The sequence below is a fragment of the Athene noctua genome, chromosome 7 (assembly GCF_965140245.1).
Source record: "Athene noctua chromosome 7, bAthNoc1.hap1.1, whole genome shotgun sequence".
In the NCBI taxonomy this organism is placed as follows: domain Eukaryota; kingdom Metazoa; phylum Chordata; class Aves; order Strigiformes; family Strigidae; genus Athene; species Athene noctua.
The window spans coordinates 637,631-656,839 of NC_134043.1; the positions used below are offsets into that span (position 1 = coordinate 637,631).

At 47.1% G+C, this 19,209-nt stretch overlaps 1 protein-coding gene across 3 annotated transcripts in view; it reads left to right on the plus strand.

Annotated features, from left to right (window-relative positions):
• The first annotated feature begins 295 nt into the window (after positions 1-295).
• Positions 296-19,209, plus strand: part of ACVR1 (activin A receptor type 1) — a 64,247-nt gene continuing 45,333 nt past the window's right edge. For 2 of the 3 annotated variants that reach the window (XM_074910588.1, XM_074910591.1), the window contains exon 1: positions 296-439. In XM_074910588.1, the coding sequence (XP_074766689.1) occupies positions 432-439 (8 nt within the window). In that variant the 5' untranslated portion in view covers positions 296-431. Of the gene's footprint in view, positions 440-919; positions 993-19,209 lie in introns of those variants that run through there. The other variant, XM_074910587.1, reaches the window with a different exon arrangement.

Sequence of the window (19,209 nt, forward strand, 5' to 3'; positions counted from 1 at the left end):
GGCAGCCGCGTTGCTGAGGGCCGCGGTGCCGCGGGGCTGGCACCGGCGGGTGTGTGCCCGGGGTGGCCTCTGGCCAGCGACTCGTTCAGGTGGCGACTGAGGGGCGGGGCCAAGCGCCTCCTGAGGGCGCGCGGCGGGCCGCCAGGGGGCGCGCGGCGGGGCGGGGCGGCGGGCGGAAGTGACGTAACGGCGGGGCGGGGCGCGACGGCCGCCGGCGGCCATTAGCGGGGCGGGGCGCTGCCGCCGCCGCCGCCCGCCTGTCCGTTCCTCCCTCGCCGCCGCCGCCCCCCGCCCGCCGCGCCGTCCCCTTTGTCAGCGCAGCGCCGCCGGCATGCGGGCGGGCCGCGGGCAGGGCGAGCGCCGGGCCTAGAGCGCGGCGGCCGCGCCGCCCATGGCCAGCCCGCCGCGGCCCTAGCGCGACCGCTGCCGCGATGAGGAGGTGAGTGCGGGCCGGGCGGCGGGAGCAGCCACCTTGGGCCGCGGCCCGCGGGAGCGCGGCCGAGGGGCGGCGGGGCGGGCTGAGGGGCTCTGCCCGGCGCCGCTGCCTTGGCGGGCGCGGCGGAGGGGGCGCCGAGGGCTCCGGGCGGGGGGGCGGGTTGCCGCCGGCTGGCGGGCGGCTTCGCCCCCGGCGCTGGAAGGATTCAACCGGCGAGTGGCTCTTGGCGCGGAGGGAAGAGCCGCGGGTGCCGCGTTCCTCAGCGCCGGGCTCTCCCCTCACCGCGCCCGAGGAGCTGTGTCCCGGCTGCGGGAGGAGACACAAAGGATTTCGGCTCCTGGGGCTGAGGCGGTTCGCGGCATTGCGCTGCTCGCCGGTAAACAAGGCTGCCGTGCCTGCGGAGAGGGGCAGTGTTTTGGGCTTCTTTTTTTAACTCCATAAACTCCTCCAGATTGGAGGTGCGGGGTTGTGCTGCCTCAGAACGAGCTCTTGAGACGTGCCTGTGCTGGCGTTACTGATGTCAATATGCTGAAGGTCCGTGGATGGATGGGAAAAAGTAAGTTTTTGGCCAAGGTCCCTTGTGCCTATTAATCTGTTAAAGGCACTTCTTCCCCTGACAAATAGGATGGCGTTTTGCACGGTGAGTCAGTAGGGGTCTAGCTCAGCCTGCTTCTTTCCAGCTAGGCAGCTCTGAATTTCAGGAGGAGACAAAGGCGATGGCAGGGCTGTTGCCTGAACTCCTGTCAAGACTTTTGCTGGGGGTGTTGGACGGCTCTAGAAGCAGGCAGTCATTTCAGCCCGCTCAGGTCTGCCTCTTAACTTCGAGGCTTTTAGGACCACATGCTGCTCTGTGAAATCTGGGGCATGAATATAGTAGGGGAAGCTGCCTGGGCAGTCTTTCCAACTGTTAGTCTATAAAAATGTGTTAAAATAACTTGTTTCCGGCAGTACTTTTGTGGTAAACTGGGACTAAACCACTTTATTTTCCCCAAATTGAGAGAGAAGCTCATTTTCAGCAGGTTTTGAAGGAGTAGGGGTTTATGTAGGTGTGCTGGAGAGACTAATTCAGCAGAACAGTGTTGTTACTGGTGGCATCGTGAGGTGGAAACTTTCAGATTCTGGACTGAGCTGTAGAACTGGCAGTGTTGTATAAAAACACTTTTTATAAATGATGCATTGAGCTTTCAGAAGAGAACAGGTTCTTTTCCCGAATCTCACATGTTTTTGTGGTATGTGTTGAAGCCCGCCTGTCGCAGATCTCAGCCTTTCATTTAAGAAGGCTCCCCTGACTGTAGCAGTTTGCTGTGAGCAATGACAGATCTATTTTTAAATCTTTGGTTTTCTTTTGTTTCCTGTAATAGGATCTTTACTATGATCCTTACACTTTGTCTTCAGAGAAACGGCAGTGACCTGGAATGCAGCAGACGCTTGCTTAAACCTCTCCAGGTTCTGTCCTTGAAGGTCTAGGGCTGTTTGAAGAGTCCTGGCTCGCCTTGAAATTGAAATCAGCCAAAGCTAAAATCCTCGATGTGAAAAGCTCTCAAGTGCACGTCTGGTTCCTTTGATGACCGTAACTTTTTTTCTGGAGGAGGTGTTACAGATCTATTTTAGGGAAACAAAAAGTTCCTGTATGCACTGCCTCTCCCTGGGAGGTGTTAAGTGTGCGCAGTGTTTTGAGAGGTTTGCCTTCCATCTCAGTATTGTGTTTGCTGGGATAAGACCTGCATTCCTCCACTTCGGGGGGGGGGGGGTGGGGTGGGGGGGGGCCGGCGGCGGGGGCTTGCAAGTAGTTCCTGGTGGTAAATCTCTGCTAATTTGTCTTCTCATACTGTTATGACAGGTGTGTTTCATTTTGTCTGCTTTTGTCTCCATTTCAGGACAGTCTTTAAGGTCTGTTACTGTGACTTAGATCACCCCCCATTTCAGTTTGTAAATAATCAGCTTTTACAGGCCTAAATTGTAGTTAGGCCAAAACTGTAGAAAGTGAGGCTGTTACTTAAATGAAACTGCCTGAGGGGAGAAAACTGTGGCTTATATTTTTAGTTTTAAGTCTTATAACACTTCTCAAACTTGCAAGCTGAAAAAGGGGAATCCTACTGACCTGGTGCTGATGATGTTTCCAGAGACGTTGTTGACAGTTTCTGTGTAAGTTCAACTGCACAGTAACTGTTGCTAACTTGTTCTCTCATGACTTATTTTTATATGTACATCAGGAAACTGGAAATATTTTGGTAGTGTAGCTGTTGAGGTTGTTACTTAATGTTTATACTCTCTGTAGGGAATACTATGGCTGCATTAGTTAGTTACAGAAGTAGTGGTGAAGGCCTGAAGGGTGCACGCAGAACTTCAGCCTCATCCTGACTTAACTCAAAGAGTAACTCTGGTTGTACTACGTTCTTGGAGCTTGCAGTTTAACACACTTGGAGACATGGAGACATTTTTTGCCTTAGTAGCTGGATATTTGATATTCTGATGATTGTTTACACTCTTCTATGTTAACATATATTAAGTTGGCTGCATTTTTTTCTGCTGAGGTGACCTGCTAAAGCTCACCTCTAACAGCATTTAGAAAGATTCTTCTGCAGGAGAATGTGAATGTGTTGAGGAGCTGAGGTGAAAGGGGAGGGCTAAATATAGCCATTTCCTGCAAAACTTATCTATTTTTGAGGCTAGCTCTCCAAATGGCATTTATGTCTTCCCAAGCCTACAGAGAGGGTTTCTCTTCCTGTTTTACTCTTCACATTGTAGTTGCCCGCAGCCTGACTGCGGTGGGTAAATCCCAGTGCAGGTGTAAGGCAAAGCAAAGGGGTTGGTGGCCAGGGCTGGGGGGGACGGGAGGGTGTGTGGCAGCATACCTTGACATGGTGTCACTTGTCTGTCTTCGGTCTGTGTCCAGCTGGGAAGGAATGGAGACTTGCATCATCTTGCCAAAACTGCCAGACACAGCAACAGCAGAGGCAACAAACAGCTTATTTGGGAGGGATGCAAATGAGTCTGGGAGGATACAAATCATTTCGAGAAACACCTTCTCTCTCTCTCAAGCCCTGCTCTGTCCTTGCATTGCTCTGTCACAAGCTGCACACTGCTGGGGAAGGGAGAAAGCAGTGGGCTCCTATCAGCGAAGAAGCTCTTGGGGTAGGAAGAGAACATAGGCGGGGGAAAGAACACCAGTGGCGTGTTGTGGGTGGGTTGCGTTTGTGGTTTTTGTTGTTTTTTTTCTTTTTTTTTTTTGGCCAGCTGGTATTCTGAAGTCACGCTTAAATTTAATGAAAGCCTAATGCTAAAATAGGATCTAGGGACAGCCGTTGTAAAATAATTAGGCACCCTTTTAGCCCCTTTGTCCCTGCCAAAAAAAAGCTGCTTGATTTCACTTGCATTCTTTGGTATTTCAGCTCTCAAGTGGGCATCTTGATATCTGCTCTTGTACATTTTATCTCTTCTACTGTGCATAGACAGGTTAAAAACATAGCCCACTCACCTGTGGAGCTGTGTAGAGCTACAGAAGATTACAGTGGCGGTGTTGAGTGCAGTAGATTTCTGAGTGATAACTGGTCTCTTCCAGCCTCTCTGCAGAGAATTCCTGGAGATCCACTGGGATGGCTGGCAGGTTGGCCTGGTTGAGGGCAGGCACGTGGGTTAGGGGATTGTTTATTTGCTCTGAGACCTGAGGACAGTCAAGACCCAGACATTTTAAAAGCACAGTAGTTACAAAGGTATCCAGCACTGTCCAAAACCACACCTTTTAAATCCTGCTGCAGACAAGTTCAGTGACCGCGTGTTAAGGACACAAGTCACTTACGTCTTTTACACATCTGTATGTATCTGTAAAATAAGGAATGATCGTATTTCTTAGCAGTGTTGGAAAGCTGAATTTACCTAAGTTTGCAGATTGTTTTGGGATCATGAATTTAGAAAATGCTATTGACCATGAAATGTGTGGAATTCCATGGAGATGCTTCCAAGAAACTCCTTTTTTCTTCACTATGTTTGCAGTCAAAACAGTTTTAAACTAACGCTTTTAAAAGCATAAAAGGGTAGTCAAATAGCAATAAGGTAGTTGCAATGAAATAGTTTTCTCTGTTATGTACTGTACTGTGAGTATGCATCTGACCCAGTTTCAGCTGGTGGCTGGTCCCTTCCTTAAAATGTGGTCTTCTGCAGTTACGTGTGTGCAGCTCAGTGCTCAGAGGTTCCCATTTCAAAGTGATTTGCATTTGTGAGTCTTACTGGTGTTCAATACGTGCTCTCAAAATCTTAGTCTCATAGCAAGATCTACAGTGAGCTAACTAATTATAAAGGAACGTTTAATCTAGCCTTTGACGTTGATTCTGTGGGATGTGAACAGTTTTCTAGTAGGAGCATCAGGTGTGCTGGTACTCCAAATGAAATGAGTGCAGTGCTTCTTTCTGTGAGGGAAAGCAGCGCTGTGTGTGAGAGGTGGGTGTTCTCTGCTGGCAGTTTGGATGCTGACTTTCCCCCGGAAGGCCAGAACTGACCTTGTGATTCATCTGCCGGTGAATAGTCAACATCAGGTGCTGCATCATGGCCTTTGCCAGTTATTACCCAGCCCCGTCTATAACCAGGGTTCTTTTGATCTGCTCTTTCATGTCAGGCTGAGTTTGCCCTGGCTGTCGGAGCTGGGCCGTGTTTGCTGGCCGTGCCGCGTCGCCCTGCGGGGTGATGGCTGTGCCTGGCAGGCCAGGCGGCTGGTTGGGTCCCGAGGCCTCTGGGCCGGGGAATCCTGCCCAGTTCTGGTCAGAACACATTTTCCATTCTTTGTGCCCGTGCAGCTGGCTCTGAAAGACCGCTGAAGCCCCTGAGATCAGCCTCCCTCCTATGGAATGCTGGTGCCCTGTTCCATTTAAGTAGAAAGGCAGCATAAGTCTCTAGGCAAGGTGAGAATCTCTAGATAACTCGCTGTCCTTCAGAGCGGCCCTTTCTTTGTGCTCAGGGCTCGGTTTAGTTTTGCATGGGGTTGGCTCAGTCTTGTTCCAGAAAGCTTTGTGAGATGGTGTCGGTGCAGCGTGTCTGAATAAACAGACTCTTGCTGAGAAGTGTTTGAAAGGAAATACTATAGAGGCCTTAAAGTCATGATTGAAACGTGAGTAAATGGGAAGTGATGATTTGACATTATTTCTTATGATATAAGAAACAAGGAATACCATCTGTAGTCAATAGTCAGCAGTTTTAAAAAGTTGTAGTTTTTGTGTGGTGCCTGTTTTAAGTTATAGGTTGATTGCAGTGGGACATTCAAGAGAGACTTTTTTGTTTGTTTTCTTTTAAGAAAAAAATTGGGCTTGGTCAGAGCTCTGTGGGTGGACCTTGAGATGCAGTTCTGGGCTTGGGAATTCACCTCTGGCTGGGAAGCACAGGGCTGGGGAGGCAGAGGAGGCTGGAGGAGTGACCTCTGCGTGCTGTGTACGTACTTAGGAAGAACCTAAGTGTCTGCTGCTGGCCTCTCCTGGAGTCAGCAGGCTGCTGTTGAGCTGGGTGTACATTTTGTTCTTCTCCTGTTGCTCTGAAAAGGCAGCTAAATGATTGCTCATCCCCAGACTTTTGTCAGTGCATCTCCCCACTTTGAATTGCTCCTGGCAGTGTCAAACCCTGTTACTCTTCACTACCTGTAGTACTTCTGAAAAGATGCTTATGGAAGTGTCTGTTGTAAATGAGTTCAAGTCTCCTTTAGGAAAAGGAAGACTATGATTTGAATAGAAGCTCATTAAGACAGAAGGCCTGCAGTTTAGTGGTGGTCCAAGGCAGACTTTGGGCCCTTCATTTGCCTTGTCTGATGTGAACAAAGGTGGAGGCAGGAGTGGAACACCAAGGGCTATTATCTAGGCTGTTTTACTGAGAGGAGCTGGTGCTGCAACTCCTACCTGTCTGTCCAACGTGCCTGGCACATCCCCCCTCGGCACGCTGAAGCCGCAGATCGCCCTCGGTTGCATGGAGGCTGGGGGGAGAACCTCTTCCTGCTCTGGCAGAGCAGTTGTAACTCACTGTGCTCACTGGAGGTCAGGCATTTCTTGTTCTGACTACAAACCTTACCTCTCTACTAATAAGCTGCAGAAGAGAGGCCAACAAACACCTCTTCTAATTGCAGGTCTGCTGGTTGTCTGGCAAGTATCCTGTAACAGTAGGAGCAGGTTGGCAGCTCTTCGACAGCCGCCTTTGGCTGGGCGGATGGCTTGGAGGCTAGAAGTGGCTTCCTTTTGAAGTCCTGCAAGCTGCTGATCTCTGCTTTCCTGAGTCAGTGTGCCTCAGCAGGCCCCTCCGACCTTCCTCTCCCAATGGCCTGGGGTTCCTGGCTGAGCAGTTTCAGGCAGTTGGTGCTGTGGTTGCACAAGCCTTTTTGCTGGCTACTAATGCCCGGGAAATGAGTAGTCAAGCTCGTCCCTCTCCCTGTGCTGTTCTTTCTCCTGTTCCGGCACCTCTGTGGCCATGTGGTGAGCTGGATAAGGCTTTAATTTGGTTAAAAATCTCTCTGTCTTTACCAGGTTCGTTCTAACCCAGATTAATTCCTGGCTTGTTTTTTCATGGTGGTGCTGAGGAGGGGTGTCTGAGGGTGTGAGTAGCTGGGCAGGCACGGAGCACTGTGTGTGCACTCCCTCCATGTGTCTGAAAGCCATTCCCTTGCCCAAGTGCGTGGTGGAGTTTGCCTGTGGCCAAGGCTGTTTTGCAGGGTGCCTTGGCCCAGCTTGTTGATGCTAGAGTGGACCTGGTGCGGTCCACTCCCCTGGAAAAAGTCCTGCAGGTTTCTTTGCTGCCTGCTTGCTCTCAGCCCCGGGTGTTACACCAGGGCGTCCTCCAACACACATTTTTTTGGAAGCTCTGCACGGCTCTAAGGATTGTGACTAGCATGGCAGCCAGCCTGTCCTCCGCGCACAACGGCACATCTGCCTGCCTTACTCATCCCTTTAGGGGTGGATAATTTCTTACAATGTCAGTTAGTATTGAATTGGAGGTAGAAGACATGAGATCTAAATCTCCCTAGGAACAAATGTAAAATTAAACAAAATGCGTGTTTGTATTAGTCAGCCTAAAACAGACTGTGCTATTTAGGGCTCTCCACTGCAATAAAGCTGTCTCTTGTGTTTGTGTGGGTGGACTGCAACAATTAAGTCATTTTAAGGCTGAATCTTAAAAGAGAAAATAAAAAGAAAATATAATGGTTTGGTTTAAGAGAATAAATTAATCGTATCATGTTACGTTAGAGAAAAGAGAGATGGTACCTTGCAGGTTGTGTATTAGTGAAAATCATGTCCATGTTGCATGTTGAAACTCTTCTTGACTTCATAAGAAGCAGAATTTTTTGTTGTTTTTATCTGTTAAATTACATTTGTTACTGATGCTCTAGTGTAACTGCCTGCTGAAGCTGCTGTGCTGTGTAGCAGCCTGCCAAAGCATCAGTTTTGATTGCATGGGCTGGACAAATCCCAGGCTGTAGGATGATTTGGCAATGGATTTTATGTGGCAGTCAATCTTGTAGTATTGTGATGCGTGTGTCTCCTTATTTTCTATTGTCAGAATGAAAAGATAATACTCAGATACAGTGCATTACAAGTCATATAGATTAGCTAATTCGTATCCACTTAATACGGGAATTAAGATGTGCATTTAAAAAAAACGATTTTCAATTTGACTCTTAAATACTGTCTCAAGTTAAATAGTAATAAAAAGTATTTTAGAGGTACTCTTAGCTCATGAAAAAAGTGCTGATGCTTGTGAATTAAAAAAAAAAAAACAAACCAACAAATGGGGGATGTGTGTGCTTTCAGTGATTGTGATAACGATAGAAAAATAAAGTAAATATTTGGAAACCTTAGGCTGAAACTCCTTTCAGGGCATTCATTCTTACTTATTGTGCACTGATCTAAGTAATTTTTATTCCACTTGACCTGTATTTTTGGACTGAAGTGTAGAACCTGTGTGCATCCTGACTCTAAATGAAATGATGATGATGATAAAAAGCTGCTTGCCTGGCGATTTTCCCTCTGCCGGCTTTTCATCTCAAGGGTAACTAGGCGTAAATGTGGCGTGGGACCATCTCTGCTTATCTTGATTCAGGAGCTGTCCTCACTGAAGAGGAGGTAGCCTGAGGTCTTTGATGTAGTTCTGCCTCTCACTTGGGCAGAATCCTTTCGCTGCGGTGCCGAGCCCTGTCTGTCCAGACCAGCCAAGCAAACACAATTCTGTGTAAGAGCAGAGGTACGGCTTTACTTTGTGGTTATGATGAAGGTTAAATTGTTCGAGTATTGGCCATCCTCCAGCAGCTTTGCATAATTTGAACCCTTCTCTATCCAGAAAGGAGTGTGCAAGTTATTTCAAGTCACTGGGACAGAAGAAAAAGCTCCACCTAAAAGGCTGTGAAGCAGCCTGGGATAGGTCGCCCCTGCCTTCAAATTCCCGCGTCTCACACGTGCAGCACCAGCACAGGCACAGCTTGGAGTGTGGCTGGTGGCTTCCTGCTGCTCAAATCCTTCTTCCATGCCCGTTCTTATGGATCCTGCCCCTTGGCTTTTGTTGCTGAGACTGTGCCCTTGTGAAGTTCTTGAACAACTCCTTGGCTTTGCTCTCTCTTAACCTTGCATTAGCTGATTGTCAATTAGGCCTTTACCTATGTGCCAGAAACGCCACGTAGACACTTTTGTGTGTGTTTGTGGACCCAGCATGTTTGCATCAGCCTTTAGTAGAGAATAAGCTAAATGAGTAACATGTTCCGACTTGCCTAAACAATGGGGTGTTCTTTCTGTCTTTGTGTAGGCATTTTACACGTTTGTAAGACTCATGTCCATACCTCTGAAGCAAACTTGTGCATAATTGTTCTGCAAAACCTGTTCTGAAATCTCAAGCTATTTAGACCCTTCCCTCCATTCATGTTCCTTATGACACAAATAATATTTTGAAGAGTGCATTAATATGACTATTCCTAAATTATGAAAATAAAAACCTAAGCTCCGTTAAAGTACCGTTTGAAAGAAATACAGTATTTCCATACCTTGTGCAAAAGCGGCGTTTTTCTAATGAGTGGAAGTCTTAATCTTTCTAGTTGGGATTTGATCCTGGATGTTGGTTAGACATTCAAATAAAACGTTTATTGGACTCTAATGTACAACAGTGTCCAGGATCTTCAGGGAACTTTATCTGGTTTCTCCATTAGGAAGGCCAAGATGACATGAGCCAGAAGACTGAACTCACTTTTAGAAACTGTCACTTTTCTTACGCAGTTACTGGACTCTCTGAGAAATCAGTGTTTGAGTCTGCAATGCTATTTTATACCTGCCTCTAACAGAGGGTCCACCTGAAGTAAAACTTGCTTTATTCCCAGTCTTGGGATTTGTAAAATTTCTACGTGTAGACATGTAGTTATAATTATGTTGGTTCAATTTCAAAAGTGGATACTTCTACTCTAAAAGAGGCCCTGCTGCATGCAAACAGAAGTATCGAAGGCCCTGAAATGTTAGCATTGGAATGTTTTTGGCTTAGCTTTAAATATCTACTGGATATAGAGCTCTGGGGAGTGGACTAAAGCAAATGGAAAAGGTGAATTAACTTGAAGTTGTTCCGCAAAGCTGGGTTAATAGAGCCACAGCACATCAGCACAGTGGCAGCTGAAGACAAAAGAAAGAGATTTCAAGAGCTTGTTTATATTTTGAGGCTATTCGGAAGTGAAGTAGATGCCGTTCAGAGGCTGCAGTTCCTTTGCCAGAGTCCTCTTGTCATCATTTTTATGCTGCAGCATCAGTCCCTGTATGCCTGGCCTGAGCGAGTCTCCTGCGAGCGCTGGCGCTATTCCTGCAAGGAACAGCGAGAAACGTTCCTGGCTGGTGTCTGACGTAGGGAAGCCTTTCACTTGCAGCTTCTGAAAGGCTGTGGTGTTTGTCTCATGGTACTTGATGGTTCTTTTGAGACCTGGTTGAAGAAATCAATGGGTTCCCTCTTTGAAGAGGGAGATGTAGAGTTTTTCCTGGCTGTGGTGGGAAATCTGGAAAGAGAAGCGAGTGTGCTTCTTCAGGCGTGTGTGTGTGTGTGCCACAAGATGACCAAAAGCAAAACAAATTGGCACCCCCTCCCTTTTTCTGGGAAGAGGGGGAGCCTAACCCATAGCTTTTGACTGCCTTCTGGTAGGAATGTGGGGTTGGTAGCTCAGGGTGAGTGGAGAAGCCTCTTCTTTCCTTGATGCTGCCTGGCTGAGTGTAGCATGTGTAGGGCCTTCCCTAACAGATACTCTACTCTTTTTGCTCCTGAAAGATTCATAACAGGATGGATTTCTTTGTAGGATTATGGGATGGTGGGACTTCACAGCAGCTTGAAGTTGAATCTGGGAGAGCAGAGGAACCTCCTTCAGCACGCTCTGGAGGAGACCTGAGGGGATGTTGGGCAAAGAGAACCACAGGATTTGGGTGTAGGTGACGTGTCTGTAGAAGTGTGGGACTGGAACCAGTCTGGAACTTGGAGACCCAATGCAACCTGCTTTGTGTAGGGTCTTCAGCGTGGCCTTCACATGCCTGCGAACTGGCAGCGGCCCTGGCATCACGGTCCCAAGGTTTACAGGGTGAAGAGCCTGTCTGCTGGCAGGGATGGTCTTCTCTCCTGTCAGACTTTTGAAGGAAGGTTCTGGAGAACTGAGATGGGGTTTGGCTCTCTTGGCAGGTACAAGGAGTTGGTGGCAGTAGGGGTGAAAGAGGGACCCTCAGGCAGGCTTCGTGGGACTCCTCTGTCACTGTGAGAGGGGTTAATGGCAGAAGGCCAGGCCTGTGGCAGAGTGTCTGTAACAAAATGAGTTATTGCTTGTCAGCTCTTAACTTGTGCTGCTCAGCTCTCTGTGTACCTGTAGTGTTCTCTCACTGTGGGTAAAACAGTTGCTGAAAACCTTTCATTGAGGTTTCAGGTGCTTACCCTGCAGTGTCTGTGTCCGAGGTGGTGCACTGTCCGGTGGCAAGCCAGGAGAAGCGGGATGGCATTATGTTGTGTGTTTGGCCCGGGACTGTCTTACCTGAACAGCTCCCAGTCGCTCAGGTAACACCTCACAGTGTGAGGCTGTGGTTTTTAACAGCTCGTGGGAGGTGGGAGGGAACCACTCTGGAGGGCGGGAGGCCTGGGGTCTCCCCGCTGCGGATTGCACAGGCACTGACCCGCTGCCCCTTGGGCTGCGGGGCCCTTCAGAGGCGTAGGGCTCGCTGGGCATCTGCTGAAGCTTGCGTGGCAGTTAAGCCTGCATAGAAAAGGTTCTTTCTAAAATATTGACCAATGTGAGCGTGACACTAAACCCCCAAAACAAAACCACAGGCAGAAGTGAACAATAAGTTGTAAAATGAGATTTGAGGGTTTGGTGTGCCAGTAGCGTGATAGGAAATTTTTTTTTCCCCTCAAAGTTCTGATACTTTCTTCCAAAAACGTTAAGGCTTTTTTGACATGATTGATCTTGTTTCAGTTCCCCAGGTGTGTTTGGTTGTGTGTGAAGTGAGAGATTCTTCTGAAAATGAACATGTTGAGTTGTAAAAGGTGGTGCACAAGCAGGTGGTGCACTGACAGCGTGCCTGCCTATCCTTAGCTCGTGAAGGTGCTTTGAGGACAGTTCTTCCAGTTTCTCTGTAGCTCATCTTTTGGAGTTACAGACTTCCTGTAACAAGTGCGTAAGTAATGGTTCATTTTTTAGTGTACTGTTTGTCTTTGCTTCATGTTGGAGGTTTGCTTGTCCTTTGTGCTGTGCTCCAGGTGGCTCAGCAGAGATGTGGAAGAGCCTTAGGCGGCTTGTGTGTGCTCTTGTTGGCACTGCTGAACATCCCAGGAGCATGAAGAATGTCCCAGATTCAGTTAATAATGGCAGATTAATTAAAAAATGGATGTTGGGCAAGCCAAAAATGTCTGATTTAATACTCTCAATTTACATATCAGAATTGTATGAAAAAGATGTCTGTTAAATGTTAGTTGACAACCTGATGCAGCTTTTAATTTTTACCCAAATAATTTTTAGGATTACAGCAATTATCTTTGGTTCTAACAACTGAAGAAAAAAATATGCTTAATGCATTATCTTCTCTTTGGGTAATAATTATTGGCCAAGAAGGCTACAGTAGCTACGGTGTCAAGAAGCAAACTAGCACCAAAGGAAAGAAATTAGTCTTGTATGGCTACCCATGAGTTACAGCTTACTATTAAAGTGGGTTTTCTCACATAGTAAGAAAAAAAGCATAGTGGATTTTTGTATTATTTGATCAGTTTCTTGTGACACCAAGGAAATATTGAAGTATCTAAATGCTAAAAGGAGATTCTGTTGATTCTTTGATCTTGTAAGGCTGCTTTTCTTAAAAAAACAAACAAAAAAACCTGCAAAAACATGTCTTCTCTTGCAGGTAATTGAAAATGCTGAACTAAAATATATGAACATAGTAAAGATTTTCCATGTAAAACATGCAAAAAAAAATTAGCATTTGGTTTTACTCTGAATTGAATTAAAAACTAGAAAGCTAAAACTTAGATCTCTGTGGAAGAATTTGAGGAAATAATGAGATTTTAATCCCTGAGCTGACACACCCCTGAAGCGATGCTGAGGCCGAGGTCCTGAAGAAATAGACTTCACCTTTGCTGTTGTGTGTTTTAAAGTATAAAAGCTAAAATTAACCTAAATGGTTGAACTGGTTTGGGTTTAATTTAATTTGTATTTTTTTGTTTGCTTGTTTTTCATGAAAGAACACAGTAAATGCTGAATCAAGTTTAGTAAATGCTTGCCCCAGCTGTGTAATGAAGGTGATTTAAAGACAATTAAACGCTCCCTCTCAATCTAAGATATTTTGGAGATTCCTAAAAACTTCTTCACATCTTGCCCTTCAAGACGGTGTGGGGGCTGGTGGGCGCCGGGTGGCAGCTCCACCCCGCGCCCCGCTGGTTGGCCACCTTCCCTGCGGGGACTCGTGGGAGAAGAAAAACGTGTTTGCATCTGACCTGTCAACTGGGAAATGGGCCCATCTTATCCCCCCACACCCCCAGGTCACCCGGACAACAAGATCCACTGGCTGGTTTTGGTTAATTTAGTTCGGTACCTGCAGGTGTGGTGTCCTCTGCCTAATGAACAGGTGCTAGTAGCAAAATGCTTTGACACGGTCAAGCTGTGTAAGCCTGTTTTCCAATTAAAAGTAAACTTTTGAAATACTCTATTTGTAAGAGAGTGAATAATCAAATATCATTTTCTGTTATGGTAAAATGTGAACTATAAAAATGAGGGGCCTGGGTTCCTGGTGGTTAAAGCAGTGCGTGGGGCTGCTTTGCTCAGGGCTGGGTTAGGGAAGCTCTTCTTAAACAGCTGAGACTTGGGCTATGATCTGCCATTTGCTCTTGCCGGTGCGGGGCAGTCCCTCCCAGCATACGTGCTCCTTTTCTCTCGCTGTTACTCCAGGTGCTTTTTGCATCTCTTTGGCCTCAGTTCTTGGTTGGGGTAAGCAGAGATTTGCAGCAGTAACTCTGGGGGCTGTCCCTGCCCATTGCTGCAGGCCAGCACAGCATGCTTGCAGTAACAGTCAAAAGTCATCTGCTTCCCTTCCATCCCCTGATACTCTTAACAAGACTGCCTTTTTCCCTGGGAAATGTCTTAAATTCCATATTTGGTTAGTATTAACAATATGTTCATTTGTATTGGACAATAATTAACCTTTCTGCAGAAAAGGACAAAAGTGCAAAATTGAATGTGAATTTGGTTATTTAAATTGTGACCCAACTTGGTAGGTAATATAAATCACCTTGATCAACTTGAAAGTATTTAAATACATACCAAAACCTGAAATGTATATTCCACCTGTGCAAATGTAAAATAATAGTTTGAAAAATTCAGAGGACCAGGTAAAATTCCAAACAATGCGGGGGTTTTGTTGCTTTTGGTTTGTTTTTTTTTTAAACCCTGAATTTTGCTTCGTTTTTCTTTGAATCATTATGCTCACACAATTACTAAGTAGGGTTTATTTTGCATTTCTGTAGCTATTTCTTTCCTGGTAGTAGTCCAAGGAAACTTCCAAGGAGTGCAGAATTCCCTGTTAAAGTAAAGTGGCTGCAGCAAAAGGGGGAGTGTGGCTGGGTTCAGGGGTGATGGATATTCATAGTGGGGATTTATTCAGCATGATCTGAGAGGGACTGGGGGTATGAAGTGCTTTGAAATAGTGTCGCTATCATTTTATGCATTTCTAAGAATAAGATTTTGAATTTGAGGGAGGAGACAGGAGAAGGGAGATGCAGATGGAATGAAATCTTAAAGTAGTGTTGGAGGTCCAAAGAAACCTTTACCCTCCTGTAAGAAAACGTCTCTAATGCCAGTGTGGCATAGCACACCCCTAGAGCTGTGGTGCAGGAACTGGAGCAGTCTGGGAAGGATGGAAATACTCTATGTAGTGCTAAAATAATTCTGTACCGTGTCACTTGCCTGGAGCAGCTTGTGCAGACTGGCTGGGTTTTTGGGTGGCTAGAGATTGTTTTCTCCAGGGAGCAGCACAGACCTGCACAGATCCTGAGCTCACACAACCCTTCCCAGAACTGCTAGCTTGGCAACTTTACCCCTGGGAAGTTTACCACAAAATTATTTTGAAGCCGTTTGATTTCTTTGCAGTCCTGCTTGTGGGATTTTGGTGCTCAGTCCACCTGCGCTGAGCGGGTGGTGCTGCTGGTGCCCGTGTCGTGGGGCGCTGGCAGCGCCAGCTCCTGCCTGGGCCATGGCAGAGCTGCTGGAGCATCCCTCAGCCCTTTCCCCCCAGGTGCCGGAGGCGAGCTGAGCCTGCCCTGATACGGTCAGGAACGGACCACAGAGCAGAGCCGTGGCTCAGGACTGATGTTCCCAGCAGTGTGTAGACAGGAACTGCCTCATGCTCTCCGGCTTGCCTGTGGTGCTGATAGGAGATTGCCTACCTCTGGCTGTACAGAGGTGTGAGTGTTGCAGGACTTTAAAGAAAACAAAGGGGCTGGTGAGTGCAGCAGGGAGGTGATCATTTACCTTCCAGTTCTCCTCGAGCAGTGATTGGTGTTCAGTTGCAGGTCCAGAAATACATGGCCCTCTAAACAGCTGCAGGTAAGAAGTCATCCCTTAAACAGGCTGTTACTTCAAGATCTGTTGTTAGCAGCTTTTTCTTGCAGCAGCGTTTTTGTATCTGTGGATCAGTGTTAACTTCTGTCCAGCAACACTTGTCTTCCCCAAAACCCCCATGCTGCGTTGTTGAACGTACAGTCTCCTTGCTGAAAGTCACTGCTGGCTGGTGCCCTGCTGTGCCCTTCAGAATTTGATGGGAGAAAAGGGAACAACAGAAGTGTTGATCCCAGCTGGAAAAATGTAGTTTGAGATCATGTGCTGCATTCAGTTAGAAAAGCTACTTTAAAGAAAAAACAAACCTATCGTGTGAGGGTGGCAGAGGCAGTGGGTTGGCTCTGTCTTTGCCCTCTGCTGCTGAGGTGCCTGAGTGAGATTGACCCCAGGCCCCACATTCCTGTCAGCTACCAGGCACCTTCATTATTGCCTCCCTTAACTTCTTTCTTTGACATTAGTGCAAGTTCAGTCTAATCCTTTTGTAAGCAAGGTGCTAATGTTTGAAAACTGTCTGCCGTGTAATATATGTGAAGTTCTTCTGGTGCAGAAGGTAGCCAGAAGAGGAGGTGGCCAGGAGAGTGCATGGGCTGGTAGGCAGATGTGGAGGGGGAGGATAGGGGTGGTTCCAGAAAATGGAGTGAAAATGATGGCTTTGAAGGGCTTGGAGGGAGTAAAAATGTCCTGGTGTGTTAGCAGCAAGAGGAGAAATCAAAGTGCTTCTCTTAGTTACCTGATTGAGTTATGCCACATAACTTCTGTAGGTAGCTAAATTTCAGTTTTAGGCATCATCATGAGTTAGGCATTAAGAAAATGCCTCATTGCTTTTCTTATTCAGGAAAATTCTAGGCAGAGAGAAGGTTTTGATTGCATAAATGACTCTTCATGAAAAACAAACCTGACCAACAAGCAGCTTCATGCAGCCACGTGTGTTAGTTTCAAACTCCTCTACTCCCCATCTTGATTGTCCTTGCCCTGGGAATCCATGAGAAGGTTAGATGATCTTTTCTGAAAATCTCAGCCGGGAGAAGGACCGAGTCCCTTCCATCAGACAACAGTAAGACAGTTCAGGCCCAAAGCTCTAGTAGCACCCAGTGCAGTCCTACCCTCGTCTGTGGTGGATATTGCACAAATGAAAGGCAAGTGACTGCTGCACACATCCGTTGGGATGACTCTTTACTGGCTCAGATTGTCAAGCAAGTTCATATTATGCAGTCAATTCTGGGAGTTTTGGAGATATTTTATTAATTTCTGTGTTTATTCAGCCAACTGACATAGAAAAGTAATGTATTGAAAGGACTGTTAAAGAATGAATGTGTTTGTCTCCAGTCCGCTTGGCGCTGGCCAGTGCTTCGCTTTGTTTGGAGCGCCAGGCTCCGCGGGGTGCCCGGGGTGGTGGCAGAGGCCTGCTGCTGGCAGGGCTGGCGGTGCGGGGAAGCGACTGCGAGTGCCACTGCGTTTAGTTAATCCTCCTTTCCGAAAAGAAAATGGCTAATAAGTTAGTAGATGCCTTGGGAATAGGCAACAGCTGGGTGCGAAGCAAAAATCTGCTAGCCCAGTAGTCATTTCTGAAGTGTTGCGCAGAGGTTTTCTGTCTATTCAGTAGCGAACTCCCATTTGACTGTATGCTGTTGTTGCTTCCCCGGAGCTGGCTGGAGTTGGCGTGAGACGTCTGTTTGAAGCTGAGCGTCATTGCTGTGAGGCTTTGTTAAAATGGTTGTACAGTGTAGTGGTTGGCACTCTGTCCTTCCAGTTGCAACACGGCGGATTCTGTTCAACAGGAACTATTTTAATTGGTTTCCACTCTGTGTTATGTTAAAACTCTGCTGCTAGATCTAGAAAGCCATGACATATGTTTTGTTCGTTCCTGAAAACATGCGCTTTATTCTGCTTTGGTCATTCAAATTCGTTTTACGTGATTGTCAGCTGAAGAAAATACTGTGTTTGGCAGCACTTCAGCAGCAAGGCAGCTTCCTGCGGCCCAGGACTATAAACTGTATAATTTGTCCGGGGGGCTGTGCATTACAGAACTGAAAATTCCTTCTCTGGCAGCTTTCAGTGCTTAGCGTGCAGCAGCCTGGCTGCTGGGGACGGGGGCACCCGCTGCTGCCAGTGTCAGCCAAAACGTCTGGCTAGCACCAGGACCGAGGGTGGGTTTCGCAGCTGGTCAGGAGCCCCGGGCTCGGGTGGTGGGCGCTGCCGGGGAGCGGCGGGTGGGAAACGTCTCTGCCACATGACCCGGCTCCGCTTTCCCAACGCTCCCCATCGGAGCCGTGGTGGGAGCCAGGCTCTGCGCCAGCCTAGGTGCGCCGTCTGCCCGGGGAGCGCTGCTGTGGGGTGAGCCTGCAGTTGGTAGTTCTCCTCAGTGTGATAGCTGGTTAGAAAATAACCACTAGTCATGACTTCTGTTAATTAACTACTAAGAGTTAAATAGATGTTGTTGGAAAAACTAGTCTGTGTTTATTTGGCACGTCTTTCTCCAGAAAAGACTGGTGCTAGTTGGTACATGCTTGATTTCTGTGCATGTCTACGGTGTGGTTTTTTCTCTGTATTGATTTTCATGATTCATTGAATGTGATCTAAGCAAAAAGCATACTTAAATGACACTGGAGACAGCTGTCTGTTAAAGTGGGACATTTATGTATGCTGAAATGGCGCCAGGTTTTTCTTCCATTACTTTATCAAGAAACACACACCAGTAATATTTCTTTGTTTAATTTTCTTTTCTAGGTCACTGCTATGTCACCTTTGTTTTGTTTAAAGAGCTATGGTAAATTCTTACTCTAAACTTTCGTATCAGTTTTGTTCCTGTTACTGTTCTGATAATCCTTTCTGAGGTTATTTTGAAGTGGAAAGGGCTTTACATTGTGTTTAGGAGTCTGTATGATGGACTTTCTGTTTGTTTGTTTTTCCTCTCTCTCTCTCCTCCCAGTAGAGCTGTTTTGGGAGGTACATGTGGGAAATTTGGATAAAAGCAGAAACTTATAAAGCTCTGGAGGCTGATGTGTAGCTTTTTCCAGTTTTAATCTGTCTCTCTTCTTTGTATGGCAAGATGAAGTTCCAGATGTTGTTTTGGCTTGGAGATAGTGAATAGGGGAAAAATAAGCATTCTTAATGTTAACAGAGTCAGACTGGCTGGTTCTGTACTGACAGGAAAATGGAGAGATAAAACCTTCATTAATGGTGCATGCGCTGCCTAAGTAGCCAATAAAACAATGCTGTCTTCACTGGAAAGAAGTCCCAGATTGGCGATGATCAGTGCCAACTGCAGGAGGAGACAGCTGCAGAGGCTGAGAAGTATTAAAGTAAAACTAAACATCAGCTTGCTTGGATAGCGCTGCGGTTTTGTTTGGGTGGGCAAATCCCCCCCCATGTTAATTCTTAGCCCCCTTTCTCCTCCCTGGAACACCCATCTTGGAGTCCTGCTTGCTGACCTTCAGCCCCTGCCTGTGGGTGTGGGGGGTGCAAAGCTGGGCTCAGGGGTTGTCAGTAAGACGTGCTTCAGGGGCACTTGGCTTTGTGGATCTGAACTGCATCGGAGTTTTGTCTTGGAGCACCAGGGTTGTTTTTGAAGCTCATCCCCCTGGTGAGCTCCACTTACTGTGAGTAGCAGAGTGGTTTGGGCCTGCGTGTGCTGGATTCTTTCTGGAGGAAACGAAGCTGCAAGCTCTGTCTCTGAGTACCGCACGTGCTCCATCCTGAAATGTGGGTGTAAAGC